The following is a 23934-nucleotide window of genomic DNA, read 5'->3' on the forward strand; positions in this document are numbered from 1 at the left end:
TGATACACTTCTGAAGATGCCAGCCACAGATGCAGGTGAAACGTTAGGAACAAAATTCACCAGACCACGGCCACACAGTTCGGAAAACCCACCATAAGCAGTATATCCAGAGACTTTTTACTGAACTACAACTCTCAATCTTTCCTTGGGAATAACTGTTAAATCAATAGCTTCAAGGGAATAAATCAATAACTGTTAAGTCAATTTGAAGTCTGTAGTATAGATATGCATCACTGTTCTTTTCACTCACTGAATTTATTTTGTTCTGCCTCCAAATTAGGTGCTGCCTATAGTAGTTTTCTTTAGCACGGTAATGTCTATGCTATATCACGTTGGATTCATGCAATGGCTTATTAAAAAGGTAACAACCTCCGTAGTATTTTTCAAAATCCCACTGAAGATGAGCAACAGTATTATGTATAACCAATCATTGTATCAGCTCTTTTTACTTAAAATAATTATATGCCACCTCCCTTCCAAGCATCTTACTCACATATTATTTCAACTGATTATTTAATTACTTTTTAAAAGTTTAACTGTCAATGGTATCCATTTGGGTACTTAACAGTGAGCAGACCATGCTTTACATCAGGTGCACTTCAATTTAAACACCTCTGAGCAGTTGTTACATTGCACAACTTGATAAAAATATCAGGCTTGATTCAGCTAAGTTGAGTGACGTTAATTCCTGGTCAGTCAGCCAGACCTACAGATTCCACGCTCTGAGGTTACACTATTACATATTATAAGGCATCCTTATCTATAATCACAGTGTTTTCTATATATATTTATGGTGTACCTACTTAATTTATATCCTGCCGTTCTTCCCAACGGGATCCCAAAGTGGCTTACATTCTTCTTCTTGCCTCCAATTCATATCATAACATCCCTGTGAGCAGAGGCATATCCAGGACAGGGCAAGGCAGGGCATGTGCCTTGGGCACCACCCCTTGAAAGTGAGTAAGGCCGTTAAACTATGCCCTGCCCCAAATTCCATGTGGAGTTCAGGAGCTGAGTTCACAGTTGAATGCTGAACCTGCCCAGACTGAGCTCAGCATTCAACTGGGCTTGCCCTGCCCCCAAACTCCAGGGGGACACCCTTGTCAAGGAGTCCCCAATGTGATTGCCATGGTGGGTGCCATGGTGGCCACTGAAACATTTCCTGGCACCCACAAGATGTTGTTAGAAAGTGAGTGGGGCCAGGTGTGGCAATTGTCCAGCAAGACTTGTCATTGGCCATTGGAATGCTTGATTGACTGTGCAGATTTTTTTTTAAAGTTTTTTTGGCAGCAGTTGCTAACTCAGCACAAGGATCTTCACTGAGTAACTGAAGATAAGCTCTGGCAGCTATTTATTTATTTATTTTTTGCATTTTATGGTGCACCCACCATGTTGTGCCAGAATTCCAAAGGTGCCAATAGGCTCAGAAAGGTTGGGGATCCTTAGCCACTACACCAAAATTGGTTCTCATATGGCTGTTGTGATAAATAACCCTGTATAAAGAGTGATTTCTGGGTTTGTTGTAATAGCACGTCAGCTCAACAATTTCTAAAATGAACAAAGTTTGTGTAGTTTTCCCACTGTTGCTATGATTGCCAATGCCCAGTCCTCCAGTCCACACCATCAAAGATGTTCAGGTTTTTTTTAATGGGCAACTAAATATCACAATAATAATGTAAACCATCTGTGTGTCAGGTTTCCTGAATTGCCACTTTCATGTTTTGAAAGTAAAATCACTAACCCCTTTTGTTGCCAATATATTTCTTTCCCTTCTATCTCCACAACAAATGGAGCTAGAAACTAGTTTGCACTTTGGCCAATTCCACAACTGCAATAAAATAACATATGAATCGTGCATCAAAAGAAATTCCAAAAGTAAAAAATAGCTAACTTGGAAAGTGATACATCTGCCATTCTAGACACAGTCATTTTAGTTCAAGCATTTTATTAATGCTGACAAGCTTGAGAACACCAACACATTGTTTTGTTCTTAAATATTGTTCTCCTTTTCCCAGGTGGGATGGATAATGCAAATTACTCTTGGAACAACTCCAGTTGAATCTTTAGTGGCAGCTGGCAACATATTTGTGGGACAGGTAAGTATGGAGGAAAAAGATGCACTTCAACATCACAGGAGTTTAAAAATCCATTTAGTGACAGAATCCTTTCCTTACCTTCTTTCCGTCATAATAATGGGAAATTTACTACTAAAATGAGAAAGAGGAGAATAGAAAAAGAAATATTCTACAGTGGTAGAACATCTGTTTTGCTTGCAGGGTTTCCTGTGTTCAATCTCCATCACTTCCACTTAAAATGTATCAGGTAGGAGGAGGTTATATGAAAAATCTCTCCCTGAGACCCTGGAAAACCCATCAGAGGAGACAAGACTCAACTTGATAAATGAGTGATCTGAATAGGCAGTTTCAAGTACTTGAGGGTAGCTAAAAGACTGGAAAGAGTCAGTCATAGGATTACACTTTTAGAGCTTGTAGAACACTAAAAAAAACCTCCGTGTATCTAATTCTTTCTGGTTTACAAGGCACATAAGAACCTGGGTGGAAGTTATTTAACTTGGATTCTCTTAACAGATAAAATGCTACCATAAATTCATTCATAAAATGCTACATACTAAATTCATTTGCTTGCTTTCCCCCACCCCTCCAGACGGAATCTCCTCTCCTGGTGAAGCCTTATCTACCATATGTCACCAAATCTGAACTCCATGCCATCATGACAGCAGGGTTTTCCACCATTGCTGGGAGTGTCTTAGGAGCATATATTTCTTTTGGGGTAAGCAATATAATGGACAAAGGGGAGCTCTTTTTCTGGCAGTTCTTTATTTTGCAGATACCAATGAAAGGCAAGTAAAGGATACAATCTGGAACACAAGGAAAAAGGGAGCCAATCCCCCCCCCCAAAAAAAAATTACTTGCCAAATTGGCAAGGAAGCACGCAATGTGATCTTAAATTTCTGTTATATTAGTATTTAGCCAAAGTAATACAATAATACATTCATAAACAACCATTAATTCTGTCATACAAAATGCGTACTTTGCATCAGATTCATTCATAAGTACCCGGAACCTTTCATGAATGATTTCAGTTAAACATCACAAACGGCTAAGGAAAACACAGTTCGTCGGGGACAAAATATAAATGGCAGCTTATGTCCTCCGGTGTGTTAATATTTCTTAAGTGGAGCGATACGTAGTTCTTAGCCCTCACATCCAGGTCATCAAGCAAAGGAGGTAATCACTGGATAGTGTAGAGGAAGGAAATTATTTCTCAAAAGAAGACTAATATTGTTACCTTCACTGTGGGGGGGGATGAAGAATCCTGGAAGAAAAAGATATCTAGGAGTCCCTAGTTTCCACCATCCATGGTTCTAACAGCTACGGGTTTTCCAATATCAGTGATAACTGTAACTGTTCTTTTGAGCCAGGCAGAGTAATTTTTCTTCATATATCCATACTGTTACTGGCTCATCTATAAACGCGAAATACCACTGTCTCACTGACTGACTCATCAAAAGAACTCAAAAACCACCGAACCTACAGTGTTGAAATGTGGCACACTGGTTCATTAGGTGGTTTAGGTGCTCACTAAGAAAGGATTTCTCAAAATATTCAGTTTTACTTATTACACATTTACTGTTTTAACTGCTCATCTCTGGCCATGTGCGCGAACATTCTAAGGACAAACCAGCCCCTCAGTCTACAGACATGCTGCACGAACATTCTAAGGGTGACAGTTAAACACCACTAGCTTCAACAAAAAGGCTGCAAAAAAGCATGCTGAATGTCACCCTGAAGTTAACAGACAGGCTGTGAAAAAGTACTCCTCTACCCACCCTCACGTTAACAACACCGCTACTGCCAAATACAATCAAAACAGATTACAAACCACACTATCACCTTGGACTACTAAACATTTGTCAAGTTTTGCATATGGACATCAGATTGATTACTGTGCAGACAAGTTTACTGTTCTTGGCCTCTGATCACCCTGTGCTTGGTGTCGTGCTCTGTGGTGCTTGGAATCAAATGGCTAAATGAGAGTTGATAATGTTAACCACTTTATCTGTAAGGTTGTTCATTAGTGTTCCTCAACATGGTACTCCTGTTACCTTTTTGCCATTTGAAATTTCAAGGTTTCAGCTTCCCACCTCTTAACTGCTTCTGTGATGTCAGCACCAGCAGCCTTAGCTGTCTCCAAACTCTTTTGGCCTGAGACTGAATGTCCCCAAATAACCACACAGAAGGGTACAAAACTAGATAAAGGGTAAGTTGTTCAACATTTGTATGATTACAATGCATAATCAAAACTGGAAATAACTATACAAATAGATTGTTGTTCTACTGGCAGGAGTTGAGGAAATACCTGTAAACAAAATCAAATGCAGTAAGCAGAAAAACTGCACTAACTGACTTCAAATTGATCTTGTCATCATCAATAAGCATTATGACTGCTGTTTATAAAATACAATTCCAACTCTACCAGTCTGTTTCTCATTACAACAGCGGCGTACCAGGCCTAAATGGTGCCCGGGGCATGACTGCCTTCCCATGCCCCCATGCCCCACCTACAGGAGCCAGCAGGGAGGGCGGGGCTCTAAGTGGCTTGGATGGGCGCCGCGACGGTAGGCTGGTTCCTGAGCTGGCCTCCACCGTGGAGCTTCCCCTGTCTCCCTGCAGGCCGGCCTCCCTGCAGGTGCCCCCTACCTCCCTGCAGGTACAGAAGCCAGCCCGCAGGGAGGGTGGGAGAGGGTGGGGCTCAGTGGCGGGCGGCTGCAGCACACACCATTTTGTCATGTGGGGGCACCACATGACGAAACGGCATTCACCCAGGACATGGTTTACTCCATGTTCCCATTAGCAGTACACCACCATGTTAGTCACAGGCAGCCACCAATTCTGGGTCCACATGGAGCCATACAACACTCTGTGGGAGATATGCAACCTATACCAGGTCATTTGGATTTGTGAGCTACCAAATATCATTCATGAGCTACCAAATATCATTGGTAGTATCATATATTCCTATGGTCCCATGAGTCATCTAAGAAATGGCCCTTCTGTAGCCCACTCTAGTGCAATCATTACAGAGGTAACCATTACAGAGACAGAGTTTCAAGGCCCTGAAACTTCTGTGTGATAGGAATAATGGCAGCAGCTACTTGTCTACCTATTACTGCATGCCTATTCTAGAAAAATTGGCTGCTGAATTTCATACTGTCACAAAGCTAGTAGTAGAACGGGAAAACCTGATACATCTGGTTCCCTATTCAGACTTCACTTCAGCTGAAACTTGCCAGAGATCAGTCTTAGCACCCTCCCTTTTATCTGAGGATAATAATGTTGACCTACCTTACAGTCTGTTGTAAGGACTACTGAGATGATGTGTATCTACAAAGTGCTATTCAAATTCTAAGTATGAGTCAGTATTCATTCCAATATTTTTCTGTCGATATTTTAAAAGGCTAATTTCTACCATAGATTAGAACAGTTTTTCTAATACTTTGCTAGTTTTCATTGGGGAAATGCCACATTAATGTTCACATTTTGTTTGTTGTTTTCTTGATGAAGGGACTCAAAAAACTTGTTGGAAGCTGCCAGCCAAGGTGCCTCTGCCTCCATCCCCCTAGTGGCGAACATCGCTGCAAATCTGATTGCCTTCCTTGCCTTGCTGTCTTTCTTTAACGCTGCCCTGTCTTGGCTGGGAAACATGTTTGACTACCCGCAGTTGAGCTTTGAGGTACTTTGTTGCAGGCTTTAGCTGATGTGTTCTCCAGCCCCAAAAGAACTGTATTTGTATATGAAAGCCATCAGCAGAAGCATGCAAAGCATGATAAACAAGTCTGAAAACCCATGGCAGAGTGTACATGACTGGTGGGTGGCAACCCCTTTAAACTGAAGTTTTCTTCTTGAGAGTATCTTGTCCACAGTCATTTTCTCAGTGTGACAATAGTGTAGCTTGACAACTCCTTGCACCTACGAGACCCTTTTGCAGCGGTGGGATTCAGCCCTTATGTGCTGGTTCTTGATTCCAATATGTTTAGTCCCGTGGTGGCGAACCTTTGGCACTTCAGATGTTATGGACTACAATTCCCATCAGTCCCTGCCAGCATGGCCAATCGGCCATGCTGGCAGGGGCTGATGGGAATTGTAGTCCATAACATCTGGAGTGCCAAAGGTTCGCCACCACTGGTTTAGTCTGTGCACTTTCTGAAAGAAAGAGGGCTATACAACTCTCTTTATTCTCTATCATTTGAACTGGCAAAGGTTTCTTGACACCAAAATCCTCCAGTAATATTAAAGCCACTGTAATTCTCTGCACTCTTCAGAAGCTGATACAGCTGATACAATTCTACTTCAGAAGATGAGTGGGCAACAATTTCTTATTTATGACTTGCCCAGCTTATAGAACAACGTCCATAGAAAAATACATAACCACTACTAGTAGATCCTAGGTCTGATATTTCTCCAACCCAGTCTGCATCAGTATATCCCAGTAGCGTGGGATTATTAGTTGCTGGTAGTCTCACTTTAAAGTGTGCAGACCCATTAAGTACCTCATCATCCTTTTAACTGAAATCCAATCTTTTGTGGTGGGTGTGCTAACCCTCCTGGATAATATACTTATACAGAAGTTTGCCTGTGGCAGCTCTGTAGTTATTGTCGTCTGGCAGTGGTTCATCAGAAACCTGATTCCATTGGGCATCCAACTCTGAGCATCCAGATGTTTTTGGACTACAGTTCCCATCAGCCCCTGCCAGAATAATGCGGAATCATCGTCCACAAACATCTTGAGTGCCAGGGTTGGATACCCCTGGTGTAGGCATTGGATTAACACCTCCCAGGCCCAGGATTTGCAATTATTCTAGTATCTTCTACCTTTGATTAAGAAAATAATTTCCATTTGGTTCCCGTTCAATTTGAATTCCCAAGTACAAGTTAGCATTTCCTAGGAGTTCTACTTCCTTGTTTAGTTGGGATATAATCTCAGCACAGTCATTTTGATTTTCAGGGCATATGTCAAAATAAATGCCCATCTCCCATTTTTGTGTCTGGGTCAGCATTGCCTTGTCTGAAGCCCTGATTAAGTAGCATCTTGGTCAGCTTGTCTGACCATACTTTTGCAGCTTGTTTAAGTCCATAAAGTCCCTTTTGAAGTTTACAGACTAGATGTTTATTCCTTTCTGTAAACCCTGGTGGCTGTACAATTCATGTACAATTCTTCCTCCATTTCACCATGTAAAAAGGCAGTCTTAATATCTAAGTGTTTTGTTTGCATGTTTCTGGATGCTGCAATGCTTAGGAGCAGCCTAATTGTGGAGTACTTTACGACTGGTGCAAACGTTTGATCCTAGTCTGATCCATGAATTTGAGAAAATCCTTTTGCCACTAGTCTGGTTTTGTATCTCTCAACTTCACCTTTTGTATCCTGCTTAGCCTTAAAAATCTATTTACACCCGATGGCATTTTTACTCTCAGGTAGTTGAGTGAGAGTCCATGTCTTGTTCTTGTGCCGTGTGTACATTTCTTCTAGTGCTGCTTTCCTCCCCTTGCTTGCCTTTGGTTCAGGCTACACCAGGGATCTGCAACCTGCGGCTCTCCAGATGTTCATGGACTACAATTCCCATCAGCCCCTGCTGCCACGACCAATTGGCCATGCTGGCAGGGGCTGATGGGAATTGTAGTCCATGAACATCTGGAGAGCCGCAGGTTGCAGACCCCTGGGCTACACTGTAATTCAGCCCACAATTCTGGTTCATGTGCTAACAACATCCTTGCAAGGATAGGTTAGTTTTCCAGATGGAACTCCCTTGTTGGTCCATGATGAATCCCTGAAGTCCATAGTCCCATCTGCCTCCACACCTGTCTCTAGCTGTACTGGCTCACCTGCCAGTTCGGGAAATTCCCCCTTCACTTCCTCTCTTGGATGAATACCTGGTTGCATCTGCATAGTGACTTCATCCATGGGCTCTGGGTAATAAACCAGCAACTGGTTGTTGTCACCATCTCCTTCTGGACAGTCATCCGTCACAACAATCTGGTTGCTCCTTGGTTGCTCATCAAACTGCACTGTTCTGCTTGTTTCTGGATTTGGTAATTTGGTTGGTACTTAGGTTTAGAATTGTGTATCTCTTACTCTCTGGAGAATAGTCTACAAATATACCTTCCTCTTCTGAGCTGTGGAGTTCCCAGTTTGGATCTTTTCTTTCTTGTGCCCTTTTTGGTATATGGAGCAAATTTGCCTTCTTTGAGGGAAAAAAAATCCTTCATTCCGTCTAGGTGTGATACAGTATGAGCCTTGTCAAATGCCTTTTGAAACTCCAATTATAAAATGCCCACCAGGTCACCATTGTCTACATGTTTGTTCACTTTCTCATAGAATTCCAAAGGTTGGTGAGGCAGTACTTTCCATTGCAGAAGTCATGCCGATTTCCCCTCAGCAAGCTTCTTTTTCTCGTTCCATATTTTTGAAGTGAACATAACTGGGGCTAGATGTTGGATATGGAATTTTCCTTTATGGAAAATTTAGATAGTGGAGGACATATCCAGCTACGTCTTGGGTGCTGTTGATAATTTAAAAAATTATTCTGCAAATAGGTGACTATGGGTGATTCCCCACTGGCAGAGTTGACTCAGTTTAGTACTAGGTTCGACCCAGCAGCTCCCCACTGCCACTGAGTTCGTCTTTGTTCTGTCCCAGTTTTGTCCCCCTCAGAACTGGAATTTCTGGTTCTAGTTATGAAGTACAGCTTCTTCCTATATGAGTAACAAAATTTCTAGGCTTCATGTCTCACTTTCCCTTTTCTTGTGTTTTTTCTTGTGTTTTCTGTAGATTATTTGTTCCTATGTCTTCATGCCATTTTCTTTCATGATGGGCGTAGACTGGGAAGATAGTTTTATTGTTGGTCGACTCATAGGTTACAAGACCTTCTTCAATGAATTTGTGGCTTATGAACGTCTTGCAGAATTTATCCAGCACAGGAAAGATGGAGGAGAAATGTACATCAATGGCAAGAAGCAATATATGAGTGTGAGTAGTGCTCTGTTTTTTGTTTGTTTGTTTTTACTGTATTAGAACCAAATTCCTTAGAGATTCCAGGAGCATCACACACACCAGATAAAAGTAATCTGCAAATCAGAAATCACTATTGCTGCAACTGTATTATCATAGCAGTGGAACCTGTTATTAAAGTGAATCTTTCTTATAATATCCATTTCCCTCACAGCCGACGATCTGGCCTATATGACTTAGCAACAAGGGGACAAGGTAGGGAAGAAACACAAAGGAACATCATAAAGATTCTTTTTGCTACCATTCAGAAGCCATTTTATAAGGAATAAAATTGCCTTACTTTTTCTATCCTTCTGAAATGAACTTAGACAGTGCAGGGCAGTGGTGGGATCCAGCCTATTCGCACCTATTCGGTAGAACCGATAGCTAATTTTTTGTCTAGTTCAGAGAACTGGTTGTAATCAATTACTGAGTCCATTCGGAACCGGTTGCTAAATGATTCGAATCCTACCACTGGTGCAGGGGATATACCTCTGGCCTAATGACTTGATAGGAACAATCTCGGAAGACTAAGGCATGGCTACTTAAATTATATTGAGTGTTTCTAATTCAGGAAGGAAAGGGATATTTGGGAGTGGAACTAAAGGCCAATCTAGATTTTATATTAAAAAAAGCTTGGTGGGAAGAAGATACAGGGCCACACCAAGAGTTTTCTGCGCCCTAGGCCATCCTAGCTGGACACCCTCCATCACTGTGGCAGGAACCCATGTAAACCATAAACTGCTGCATTCAAGCCAGTATCCCAAAGACCCAGGTGCAGACTGTGTGCATACACTGGACTTGGATGGTAAATTTGCCAGCTCTGGCATGGGAAATATCTGAAGATTTTAAAGGTGGAACCTGAGCAGGGCAGTATGAGGAGGGGAGGGACTTCAATGAGGTATAATGCCATAGAGTCTACCCTCCAAAGCAGACATTTCCTCCAGGGGAACTGATTCCTGTTGTCTGGAGATCAGCTACCATATGAAGGTTGGAAACCTTCCTGAATGGGCATGCCCTAAAATGCCATGCATGGATGGGGGTAGGCAGACAGGAGCTGCCGCACTTCGCTGCACACTCACAAAGGTGCACAATATGGGGACAGAGGAAGGCAGCTGCAGTGGCACTGGGGGCCTCCTCCCTGCAGGGCAGGTGATTGAACTACCCAGAGCAGCTGTACCCATCCACACTCTCAGGTGCACAATATCAGGTAGGGTATGGTGGAAGGCAGCCAAGCAGGCCAGCTGCATTAATAATAGCTCTGGTGGCCTACAGACTACTCTCCTCTCTGATCAGCAGGCAACGATAGTGCCAAGAGCTGCTGCCCCTGCTTGCACTCACAGACATACTGTATGGAATATGAGATGGGGAAAGTCAGTCACCAGCAACAGTTGCTTCTGTGGCAGAACTGGCTTGCTTTGCCTGGCAGACCCTATTCTGCTCCCAAGCCTCTCTCAGGGGTTGCCAACTTTTCCTGGGGAGGGTAGCTTTCTTTCTGTGTAAACTGCTGCCACCACCTGACCGCTTGAGGAACTGCCTACTGGGGAGGGTCAGGGCTCCCCAACTTCCTTTCCAACCATGAGGCCTAGCCTCAGTTTCCCCTGGGTTCCCTCTCCTGGGTTCCACAGCGTAGATTGGAGGTCCTGGAGGAAAAGCTGCTTGCCAGCTGCCAGCCTTCCTCCCCCTTCCTTCCTTAAAGCTTAGAAGATTGCAATTCTCAAAGAGTTCTCATTACCTGGCAAGCCAAGTGAGCTCCCTGGATTAGCACATGTTTCAAAAATGGCTGTTCTCTGCACAGCCCTGGCAAGAGGTCTGCTCACTTCCGTGACTCAGCAGAAAGAGAAAGAGAAGAAGAGACCTCACCCCTCTCTTTCCAGAGTTTTATCAGTTCCCAGACCTCACCCTCTTTTGACCTGGTCAGGCTGGGTCAAGATATCTTTTCCCCCAGGTCAGGTAGCTCTTCCTGATGTTCCTCTGGAATTTCTAAGTCCTCCAAATCTATGATAACTGATTGGAGAAGGGGAGGAGAAAAAAAGGGGGGAAGGAGCCATTTCTCCACAGCCTCTATCAGGTACTCCTATTTCTGCTGAGTGACACCATTCCAGGCTGCATGCTACTCGCTGTGGCAGGTCATGGATCACCAGGGCAGGTGCCAGAGGGTGGCACACTATGCCTATGCCCAACTAGTGGGCAGACATAAGAACAGTTATGCTGGATCAGACCAAGGCCTGTGGAATCCAGCAGTCTGTTCACACATCAGCTAACCAGATGGTGCTAAAAAGTCTTCAAACAAGATGACTGCAGCAGCATTATCCTGACTGTGTTCCACAGCACCTAATATAATTGGGGATGCTTCTCTGATACAGGAGAGAACAGGTATGAATCATAACTAGTAGCCATTTTGACTGGTAGCCATGGGTAGCCCAATCCTCCATGAACATTCCAGTCCACTCTCAAAGTTTTGCAAGTTGGCAGCCATCACCACATCCTGAGATGGGAAGTTCCACAACTTAACTATGTATTTATTTAAAAAATACTATCTTTTATCTATTTTGAATCTCTCACCTTTCAACTTCAGCAGATGACCTTATAATCTAGTATTATGAAAGAGAGAGAAAAGCTTCTCCCTGGTGTTTTCTGCACAAACCAAATATCCTGAGATGGGAAGGTGAAATATTCTGGTCTGCGCATGATTTTTGTATGCCTTCTGGTCCTTAATCAGGCCCGCCCCCATGAGATTTCCTTTATCCCAGGGTTTTCAAAAATCACTAAATTGGCGGTTCTCTTGAAAAACCCCACACCAATCCCACTGCCATGCAAACACCATGGGAGATGAACCAGTTTATTTTTCCTGCCTCACCGCCTGCTCTCCCTGCCCCACAGCTACAGCCAATCAGAACGTTGGGAAAATGGGAATGTTTGCACATGCGCAGAAACATTTGCATGGAAAATGAAAATAAACCGGGGGTTCATGCATAATTAACTGAAGTACTTCATCCCAGTCTTAACACAATAACGGGCAGCCATGTGAAGGGAGAAACCGAGATACAATCACCCCTGTATGTATGATCCCAGTTTTCCCCCGGGGTAATTATTGGCATGTGGAAAATGCCCCTATCAGCTTTCTCGAAAACATGCATAATTTTATAGATCTCTATCATGTCTCCCCTTACCCACCTTTTTTCTAAGCTAAAACACCAAGTGTTTTACTGCTTCTCATATGGCAGTTGCTCTAGCCCCCTGATGATTTTAGTAGATAGGCCTCCTTGTACCTTCCCTAACAGCCATTTTCCTGGTCAAAATTGCTCCCAATTTCTTGTTTTGCAAGATATGAAATAGTTTACATACTGTGGCCTCACGCTTTATTATTCTAACTATTATTTTATTATTTTTAATATTCCACTTCATGTTTTTTATGTTCTACTTTACTACCTGAAGATCCTTCCATTTCATTTTTACATTTTATTTTATATACACAAATACATTATACAGAGCCCTTCGGGGGTGGGCGGTTTATAAATTTGATATATAGATAAATAAATAAAACATACAAATGTATTTTATATAGAGACACACACATAAATGAATTTTATATAAATATATTTGTTTGTGTGATATATATAAATATGTGTGTAATTATTTCTGTATATAAAATAAAATGTAACAGAATGAAATGGAAGAATCTTGAAGTAGTAAATCTTCCATCTTAGTCCCATTTCATTTTGCTGTATGTAGGAGAAAATGGCATGCATCCTTCTTGCAGCAAAGTGAAAGGCAAGTGCTCCAGGGACCATAAAGGTGGATGGGAAGACCTAAGTGCACTATGAGCAGTGAGAGCAGTGCTTAACTAATCAGGGAGCTTGAAAAAGTCTGATATCTCAGAAGGTAAATTTACATGTCACCTCTTAACCATTACATGGAACAGAGAAAAGCTGGAGCAAGTCCTTATCTCCATCACTTTTTCCTAGAGAGATTCACAATATTTTTCCTAGAAAGATTCACTGACTCTAACTTTCCCTAGTTAAAAAATTATATTTTATCACAGATTTAACTGAATGAACAATTTCAGAGTGATCCTGAGCTGAAGACTGCTTCACATGATCCTCTGAAAAAATCAGGAAGTGATTTGTGCGGCATCTTGTTCAAAGTTATCTTCATTGCTCCACCAAAACGGTGCCAGTGATAGCATTTGGGATAGAATCATTTCTTGGCATTCCAAAAGGCCTCCATGAACTTCCTTAAATTAGATTTAACAAGTTTTGGAAACCACAGTGGAGTGGAGATGGCCTTAGAAAAGCCTTTCCTATGCTTTAGCCCGTTTCTTCTTGTGCTTCCTCACTCTGGTTCCTAGTATTACAAACTATTATACAGTTTGACAATTCCATAACTAGTTTTCGGGATGAATATAATGGCACAGTGACACAAGAGCTTGGAATGTTCAGTTTTAATTTGCTTGCCCTCAGAATCTTCCAACCGAACAAGCATTTCGGTCAACAACACAGTACACTGCTATGTTTCCACCCCCATAAGCTGCAACAATAAGGGTGTCCTGCCTTTCAAACATTTCCAGGAAAAAGGAGCTTAAACAAGGCCTTGAAATGCATTCTTCTCTGTATGTACTGAAATATCTACGAGAAATATCAACAAATTGCTCCTTAATAACGAGAGGGGCCTCAAATGAATAACTAATCAACTGAAGCACTAAGAAGATTTCATGGAAAGTAGAGAACAGAAGGCAAGGATAAGTGGACATACTCATACTGCTGTCTCTCTCCTTGAACTAAGAGGATCTCTTGAATTCAGCTGTTTTTGCTACTGGCAATGCAAAATCCACAGACAAATGTCATGCTGAGGTTATCTCCCACCACCCGTAGGCAGGGAATGTTCCCTAATTCTTCAGTAATTTGCTTCTTCTGATCAACTGTCTGTCAGCTTTACTATATATAACCTTGAAGGGGGAATATGCAATTGTCCCATCCTGTACCTAATTAAAGTAAATGAATAACTGAACCAGATTAAGAAACTGAGCTGATCCTGGCCCCAGCCCCCACCTTTTTCTTTCAGTGTTTGGTCTTAGAGATTATGACACTTCAGAGTTCAACCATAAAACATTAGAATTTTATTAAATTCCTCAGGAAAATAGATTAAGGCCACGGAGAAATGTGGTAAGAAGGATTTTTTTTAAGTTGTATACAAATATTAAGATGTTCTTAATAGTACAGGTCAGATGGCATTTGGCTATTTGATAAGATTTCAGTTTACTGCAGCTTTCTAAATTCTTTGAAATAAGATAGACTTATTGTTGTTATACAGCTTTGACTCAGATTTAACACTCAGAGGTTCATGTAAATTCTGCCGTCCAAAATCTAGTAGGTATGGAATATTCAAAACTCCCTTTTCCCTTCAGACTTCCCCAAACTTCAGGATCACTTCAGATCCCTTGAAGTAAATCCACCTCAGAACTAGGGATCATCTCCTCCTACATGAAGTTTAAATTCCCCTCTGGCTAGAGACTGCTTCCTCTCTCTTAACTCAGCAAACTCCCTCTGGTCTACACATACAGTTCAGGACATGATTAAGCTTTGTTTTGTTTTTTGAAATAACCTGAGCTAGGAATTCTTCTTTCCTTAGAAGTTTATATTCCCCTCTTTTACTAGAATACGGTCCTTTCCCCCAAAATCTCTTTCCCTGCCAATTCCACAGGTCTGTACACAGACACTAAACACATCTGAACCCTTCAGTTCCAAGAGTTCCAACCAATAATTCCATCAACAGAACTTACAGAGTTTCCCAGCATGTTACTCTCTCACTCTCTCTCTCTCTCTCTCTCTCTCACACACACACACACACACACACGCACGCGCGCGCGCGCTCTGTGAGGAATTAACCCTTCACTGTCAGGTTTTTTCTTGCCTTGAAATGCTCTTTTGAAGTAGCATTATATGGAATGGAGTTTTATACACTATTTTCTGTAGGTCCATCACACCAAACCAGCTGCAAAAGATTTTAATGGGGAAAGCAATGCTGCATCATTAGATATACTACTGGTCTGCTTTCTTTGGGCTTTTTAACAATAACCAAATATTTTACTTGTTGGCCAAAGTGTCTGGCTAAACAATATGGAATGGAACCTACAGATAACGCTCCACCAACCTTTCAGATTTCTTTGAAAGAACTGACCTGGCAGACATTATATACTTGCACATTCAAGAGTATTTGGACAAGGTACCTTACCAAAGACCCCTGAGTAAGTTTACTTACGATGGGATAAGGAAACAGAACTGTAGAAGGATTAAACATTGCTTCAATGAAAGGAATCAGAAAGTAGGAACCAATAGACAGTTCTGACAATAGTGAGAGATAAGTGGCTGGGTCCCACAAGGATCAGTTTTACAGCCACTGCTATTCAGTTTATTCACAAATGAACTGGAAGTGTGGGTGATTAATGCAGTGGCCAAGTTTGGTGATGTCAAAAAAAAGTGTTGATGATGAAAACTGAGGCTGATTGTTAAGAGCTTTGGAAGGTTCTCCACAACTTGGATGACTGGGCAACAATATGGCACATGAAGACTGAAAAGGAAAGACATATTGGGGGAGGGAGAGATCTTGCGTGCTGGGCTGGATTTGCTCAGATCAGCATGCAAGATTTCTCTGTTTTCCCCCCTTCCCACACTCTTCACGTTTGGCAGAGTGTGAGTGGCAGGAGATCTTGTGTGTTTGCGCAGCAAGATCTGTCTGATCTCCACCTAGTCACCATTTTCCACAGGATGAGATTCTCCATGCTGTCCACCATTTGGTGTGTTTCCTACAGAGGTTTCCTCTGCTTACAGCTGCCATTTCAATGTGTAAAGTACATGAATAAAATTAGTTTTGCCTTCCTATTCTGCATATGTGTCATATTCCCTTTCGTTTTTTGTTTTCAATGTGGTGTCTTCAAAGCCGTGAAGGTACAGTATGAGAATCACAGCCGAAGCTTCGAAGTCATGTGAGAAGCACAGCAAATGGCAGTACATTTTCTCTCATTTCACAAGTAAAATCCAATGTTAACAGGTTATGAAGCTTTTCATGAGTAAGGAATTTAAATAGGTTTTTTCTCATTGTTTGATTTTCAGATCCGGTCTGAAACCATTGCCACCTACGCCCTCTGTGGATTTGCAAACTTTGGCTCCCTGGGAATGGTAATCGGAGGTCTAAGTAAGAACAGTACATTTTTCTCATTTAGAGATTTATTTTGAGTAAATGGATCTGCAAATCTCCTCATTATAATGAGCAGTTTCATCTCATACCAGTGAATAGGACAATCTCCCACCCTTCCCACAAATTCAGAGTTGAAAAGATCAGGATATTATTCTTGATGTCATGCTCCACATCAAAGGTGCTCAGTGCATATTCAAAGTGCAGCAAACGCTGGCTGATTACACATAGAAGATTTTCTCTGTTTTAGTCATGCATTTCTTTGTGTTTGTAAAACATTATTTTCAATTTCTGCACATGAATAGCCCATGAATAGCCCATCTTCCCATTAAAATAGCCCATGAATAGCCCATCTTCCCATTAAAAATACTGTTGTCATTACTCCCTCTGACCAGCCCAGTAAGTCAGATTTCTCAAAATAAGAGCCCAAGGAGCCATGACCAGTGGCCGAGGAGGACCAGAGGGACCAGGGTGGGCCCAGTATGGCAGAGACACCTGCTGACAATGTTTCAGCAGTATCAAAGGCAAAGCTTCCAGACCTTGCAAGGGAGAACTCACCACCAACCCCTGAGACAATTACCAGGCTTCCACTGGGCAGGATACTAACTGGGTTCAAATCTCCACAGGACCCATGCCCACCTTACAAGAACAACAGCAGCAGAAGATCCAGGTCAAGTATTTCAAAGGAGATGAGGCACTAACCTGGCTGTATGCATTCCCATTGTGGATCTAGAATGGTGCTGTAATACTTTCTTGTAGTATCTTGGTCAGAGCACAACACAGCCTCAGGAGCTCTAGCATCTTGCAACATATTAGCTGAGCTCAATTACCTCCCAGCCTACTTAAACCAAGGCTTGCCTTGCTAGATAAACTAAGCAGAAGTCTTCCAGCTCCAGCTACCAACCTTACCTTGCTGCCCCAGGGTTCAGTATCCCTGAAAAGGCAGCCTGATAGCAGGAAGCAGAACACTGCTTTTGAAAAAATCTAGAATAAAATTTTTCCCTGTATGGTGCTGTTGAGTCAATCTCTTTCATGTATTTCATACATCTTGAGTCTGAATGAAAGGAAATACCCCGTTTGTCTGCATTTTCACACTGAATTGCCTTAACACCAACAAAACTATGCTCTAGCTACATAACCACAAGAAAAAAACCTTTGCATGGAATCAGCCACAGCAGGACACTTCAGCCAATTTCTCATAAGGTATTTGCTGTGTGGTGAAGGCAAATGTCTGCCATGGAAAGATTTCTTGCACAGATGTATTTCCTCTAGCCCTGCTTTCACTTTCCACTCTCTCCGCAGCATGCAAATCCACTTATAGCATGATTTTTATTTTTCTTGGCTGACAAAACTGGACAGATTTGCCAGTAGGCACAGCTTTGCCCCAGACCTCTTTCCTCTGCCCACAGCCATCTTGCCAAATCTTATCCCCCCAACTTCCTTGCACTATCCTCACCCTCCTTCCTGTTGCCAACTACTTCCCCCTTCTTGTCCTGTCATATCATTTTTGTTGCCCGTGGCCTCCCTGCTTCTACATAACTTTAGAACTTTAGATTTTAAAAAATTAAATAACCATATTGATTGTATGATCAATTGATACAAATACTAAAAAAGTAAGAATAATAAGACTAGTCAATCAGTCCAAACACCCAATTTGCCCCTGCATTTGATCAACAAACTGGGACATCTCCAGCCTTTTTGTTTTATATATAAGCAATCAGTGATTCTCCACCACTCTGAAAAAAGCCCACTGGTCTTGATGCTTGGGTTTACAGGACATCAGGAGACGGATGATCATGAACCTTGGGAGTTTAGCAAACTGCAGTTCATGTTGTCCTTTTGTGGTTTTGCAGTTGGCACACCACTATAACTCCCCCCTCACTTCCCGCCATTAAAGACAATCAGTGTTCAGACCAGTGTATAGATGCTGTATTCAGGACTTTTCTTTGATAGTTCCCCTTTTTATGTCAATATATAGATAGATTGATATAACAATCTATAGATATTAAAGGTAAAAATTAAAGATTATATTAAAAATTAAAGCACATGTGCAAACATCCCTCCCCCCCCCGCCCCCTGGATGAAAGCAAAAAGCCAGCTGATGGGTAATGCCTGCCCCTCTGCAACCAAGGCTGTGGGTAATAATGCCGAACATTCCCTGAAACACAGACTTTCCAGCCAATTCTCTTTAAAGTCACGGGAACCTCATCATGCATAATCAGCCTTTTTAAATTGTGGCTGAGAAGGAAAATTGAAATCTTCCACTGTACTTTAGAGGTGTTCCTACTGGACATCCAAGACCCTGTCCCTCCCTTCCCTTCCTTATAAAAACCACATCTTTAAGCTTGTTATCAAAGGCAAAATTTTTCCCTCCCTATAATACAGTGCATAAGTGGAAAACTTATCAGATTGGCTCTTCCTCCTGAGTTAGCCTTCACCATACCTTGAAGACAAGAGTATTTTATTATTTTTCTAAGCCAGCCATTTCATGGTTCCCAGCAGCTAACCAAGTGAAGTAAAACTCCAATACTTCCTCTGCAACACAATGAAGGGAAATTACGAAAACTGGTGTACTTCCAGAAATTTAAGAACTATCTCTTGTACTCATATGACTTTTCTTTTGCAAATTATATCAAGAAAGAGAGTTGAAGTAAATTATCTAGGAATAGCATTTAGCATAAATAAGCTGAAAAGACGCATTAATACAGTATAATGACTAGATATGAGAAGGGAAACTGGAAGGTTTAAATGTAGTCTGTGTCAAGATGCTGTATTTTGGAGATGCTCACAGTGAGACTTTTCAGTACAGAGCCTCTAGTTCATACTGTAAGGATAAGCACAACAATCTATGTGGGGCAACAGTGCTATAATGGGAATACAGTGTAGCAATTTCTCACTTATTTTTCAGTCAGTCATTCCAGGTCATCAGCTGTCAGGTGTTTAATAAATGCCTATTGACTGCAAGGGGCATATGGTGGTCATCTCAAAGAATGTCTTGTTATACTACTAGTTGTACACCATCTCTTGTAATCGTATATGAGGTTGAAATGGTTTCAAAAACAAGTTAAGGAAACTGTGATTGTGGTCCTTTCCGCATAAGCCACTGAAAAATGTTTTGAAAAAATCTGCAAAACGTTTTCACCCCCCACCCCCAATTTGTTCATATTCACCACCTCAAAATGATTCCTGGCTGCCATTTTGTGGTCATTCTATTTTTTAAACAGATCTATAAATCTGATAGTATGAAGCTTCAAAGCCTCATGTTCGATTCTCTAGGCTATGGAAACACAACGCCCCCCCCCCCCCAAATACAATGTGAGATGGCCAGCATGAGCTTAGAAAGTGGTGCCAATGAAAAAGTCTGAAAGGCATAGGAAACAACTTAAAGACCTCTGCACAGCAAGTGAAAGCTTATTCAAAACATTTTCAGAAAAAAGAATCACTAGGGAACAGGATATAAATAAATCATTTTGAGGCTGGAAATAAAATGTTTTGGTCTTAGAACTATGTGAAACTCTTTAAAGGAAACGTTTTATTTCCTGCCACAAAATATTTTATTTTGGTTGTGCAGAAAGGGCCTGTGTAAACCCAGTGACTGCTATCAGAAACAAAAGCAGCAATAAAATGAAACTGAGGTTTTTGAATTAAGGGTATTATATGTTGTTATGAGGTTAAACCAGCTAATATGTTTTCAATAGAGGAGCACTTGACCAGTTTCAGTTTACATTATAGCTTATTGCTTTTGAATTGTGTTTTAAAGAATTTTAAAGAATTTGATGCATTGGGGGATGTTTTGTTGCTAGCATTAAACTGCATGAACATAAGGAAAGGCAGTAAAATGTTTTCAGTAATCAATGAACTTGGCTTGCAATAGGGGGTATGGGTTACTACCTGATACATTCTCTGCTCTTGTCATAATTTTCTTCCAATGTTTTTTTCTTCAGCATCCATGGCTCCCTCCAGGAAAAGAGACATTGCAGGGGGTGCCATCAGAGCCATGATTGCTGGGACTGTGGCCTGCTTCATGACCGCTTGCATTGCAGGTATTCAACATCTAAATATCACGGGACAGCAGTATTTTGGTGCGTCCCTTTTGGTTTTCCAGTTACCAGCTGTTGCTTTCTGATATTTTTGAAATGATACTCTTGTAGGGATCCATTCACAAAATATTTACTTCTTTAAAAGGATGAAGTTTTTTCATTTTACTAATAGTTTTAAAAGACATATTTAACTCACAAATATTTAGGGCAACACAGCAATTAAAAAGAATTCCTTTCCTAAGAGTTCTCTAAACTATTCACTCTAACCCAATTATATGCATAGAACATGTGGAAGAAATAGGAAGGAGAATAGTAGAAGAAATAGGACAGAGAAAGTATCTGCGATGATGATCTTCTGCTGTTTTAAATTCTTATATATTCTGACACCATTGGTCTTAGAAGTATATATAACTCTGTTTAGAATTGTACTGTTACTATGTGCAGTTTCTGAAAAAATCTCCATGTATGCTAGAATTGATCCTTAGTTTTCAAATAAGGTCTTTGTTTTGCAGCATGGTCACTCTTAATGTAGTACACAGGGCTATTGTGTTTGAATGAAAACATTTAAGCTCTGGTGCAAAATTGAACATAAATAGTTCACAAGAGGTAACCAGAAGCTCGTGAGAAATAGACTTGTGTCTGTCCAGCCTTTGCAATGGACTTGCACAAGTTCCCTGTGCACATATTATCTCTGGCTCAGATTCTTTTCCTTAGCTGCAGTGCCCTGAGGTAAACCAAAAGTTGCTGGGAGTAGGATAGTGAGATGAGAAACTGAAGGTAATTTTCAATTAGTTTAGCACTGATCAGACGCGTTGCGGCAATGGGAACATCTGGGGCAGCTTGTCCCAGGTGCTGCCATTGCCGTCACGTTTCAGGGGTGCGGGTATTTGGGGCGGAGCGGGGCATGTCGGGGCGGAAAGGGGGGTGGGAGGGGTGCGCAGGCAGCTCATGCCCTGGGCGCAGTTCCCCCTCCCTTCATCACTGGCACAGATTGTTGTTATAATGAAGAAATTCACCATGTCCTGGCCCCAGATAAGTCATCCAGTAACCTCAGAACCAAACAATACAATCCTTGGGTTTCAGGCAAAGAGGAGATAGATCCCTTTTTATGGAGACAAATAGGCATGATAGTGACTAACATTTGCCCATCTTCAAGAGGCATCATAAATTGGTTTGGGGTATCCTGATTTAGGGAACATAAGAACATAAGTACATAAATGTAAAACCAGTGACTTGTACAACTTAGTTAACCTCAGGGTTTCGATTGGTTTCTGTAACACTTCTTCTAATGTTCTAATAGTAGTTCCATGATTTTTATCTGCATCTGTGCTTCCAGAAAATAGAGATGAATGATAATGAATAAAGATCTCTTTATATTGTCAAAGGCTTTCACAGCCGGAATCACTGGGGTGCTGTGTGGTTTCTGGGCTGTATGGCTGTGTTCTAGCAGCATTCTCTCCTGACATTTCACCTGCATCTGTGGTTGGCATCTGTAGCTGGATTTATCAGATCCTCTGAAGATACTAGCCACAGATGCAGGCGAAACGTCAGGAGAGAATGCTGCTAGAACACGGCCATACAGCCTGGAAACCACACAGCACCTCAAAGATCTCTTTTTCATTAAAGATCTCCAACTGGGACCAAAAGCTTTTTATCCAAGCACTTGACCTTTTTATCAATGCAAATGTCCAACAAACCTGACTAAACTACAGAGTTAACAGGCAGGGGATGGGGGGCGGGGGTGGCTGTGTAGCAGCTAGTGCATATATGTAGGTTGCCTCTGCCAGTACCTCAAACCGCTGACAGCAAGAAAAGGGAAGATTAATTTGAGTAATGGTAAGTATCTGCCGCATACAACAGGAAGGAAGAGGACAAGTCGGTGTGAGCCCCCTCACACATGTGCAGATCCCCATTGCCTCTTGAAAACTCATGGACAAAAAGCAGAGTGAGGTGGATCATTACAATTATGTCCAAGACATACTATTATTGCTTAAGATAAATGACTTATCTGTTATGTTTTCAGGAATATTATCTGTTGCAGAAGATCCATGCAATGCTATATTAGGAAGCAGTTTCAACACTACTACAAACAGCACAGAAAAGGTTACATGCTGCCTAAATCTGTTTAACAGGTAATTATATATTTTAAAAACCTGGGTTTCAATTCATAGACATTGTGTCTAAGATGTTGAACTTACATGATACTGAGAAAAAATAACATGCAGTTTTTGAAAGGATAGAATACAGGGTTGTTTCCCAATGCTCATAAATATTAATTTTTTAAAATTTAATATTCTGAAGTATTTGGCTTTGCTTTTATCTGTGATCCCCAACCAAGAATTAATTATTTAAATGTCTTGTCTCCTCATTATTAAAGTTGTAAAGTTATGCCTTAATGAACCATCCTTTTGAAATATATTACAATATTCTACTACTTTATATCAATTTAATACCTAAAACAAGGATAGCTTTAAGGCTGCACAATCAAATTGACAGATATTAAGAAATATCTCAATTCCTGTTACCTATCTGATTGTAATTTGCTACATAGCCTTCACATCCTAATGCATCAGTGCTCAGCACAAAGAAACAGGTGTCTTGTGGCACTTTAAGTTTAACAGAGTATGTAACTGTCATGGACTACAGCTCCCTTCTTCAAATGCAGTCCTCATTATGCAGTCATATTATGTAGAAGGTATGTAGAAAAACAAGCAACAGGGTTAGAGGTGATGAAATGCAGGAAGTATAGAGTGAAAGGCGGTTGAGTAAAATTAAAATTAATCAAGGAAAAATATGGTGACAATTCACTAACACCAGCTTTCTGTAATGGGCAGAAAGCCTCAAAATACTTAATACCATAATACCTGGTTCAGCCTTACAAGGGAAGTCACATAAAACCTGTTAATTCAGGAAAAAAATATACATAAATCTGACATCAAAAATAGCAGTATTTTTCCAATTTCACATTTTTACTGACCTGGATGCCAACAAAATAATTTAAAGGGTAGAGGATATCATGAAACTGCTAAATGGCAGGATGAAAGTTATTGATGCCCTAGCAGACCCTCTTGAGGGCTTTCCATGTGCCTAGATGATGAAAATGTCATTGATCAATACAAGACTGGTGTTAGTAGGTAGGAAAAGCACTGCTCTAAGACAGCTGTATGTTTGCATACTGTGAGGCCATGTGGATATCCATGGCTGTTCTCCCTTTGGGTTTCAGGACATCCGTGTATTTCGTCATCGACCCACACCCCCTCCATGGCCTGGCCATACCTCTGCCATGGCTCTCCTTGGGGCGTCGTGGCCCCCTGTCCCGTTGACACTACGCCACTGTTCTTACCTTCTGGATAAAATGACAGCATAATGAGGATATATTCAATGTTTCAGAAAAAGTGGGCTCTAGTTCAAGAAAGCTTATGTTCAAATAACATTCATTGGTCTTTAAGATGCCACAAGATTCCTGCTTATTTTTTCTTCAACATACAAGACTATCTCTCTGGAATGTTCAAATAATCCCAATCAACAGGGACACTAATGAATAAATAGAAAACCTGTGGGCAAAAAGGCTTCCCTGTTGACTTTAATGCAAGGAACAGCTTGCGTTAAATAGAGGAACATATTTCATCTATCA

The 23934-nt window shown here is 41.3% G+C and overlaps 1 protein-coding gene across 2 annotated transcripts in view; it reads left to right on the top strand.

The window, feature by feature from the left end:
- Window positions 1-23934, top strand: part of SLC28A3 (solute carrier family 28 member 3) — a 72200-nt gene that overhangs the window by 42624 nt on the left and 5642 nt on the right. For both annotated transcript variants that reach the window (XM_048502649.1, XM_048502648.1), the window contains exons 9-17: window positions 281-361; window positions 2016-2096; window positions 2665-2790; window positions 4151-4281; window positions 5586-5754; window positions 8848-9045; window positions 16179-16260; window positions 20205-20303; window positions 22324-22432. In XM_048502649.1, the coding sequence (XP_048358606.1) occupies window positions 281-361; window positions 2016-2096; window positions 2665-2790; window positions 4151-4281; window positions 5586-5754; window positions 8848-9045; window positions 16179-16260; window positions 20205-20303; window positions 22324-22432 (1076 nt within the window). The remainder of the gene's footprint in view (window positions 1-280; window positions 362-2015; window positions 2097-2664; window positions 2791-4150; window positions 4282-5585; window positions 5755-8847; window positions 9046-16178; window positions 16261-20204; window positions 20304-22323; window positions 22433-23934) is intronic.

Source organism: Sphaerodactylus townsendi, linkage group LG07 (genome assembly GCF_021028975.2).
Source record: "Sphaerodactylus townsendi isolate TG3544 linkage group LG07, MPM_Stown_v2.3, whole genome shotgun sequence".
Taxonomy (NCBI): Eukaryota; Metazoa; Chordata; class Lepidosauria; order Squamata; family Sphaerodactylidae; genus Sphaerodactylus; species Sphaerodactylus townsendi.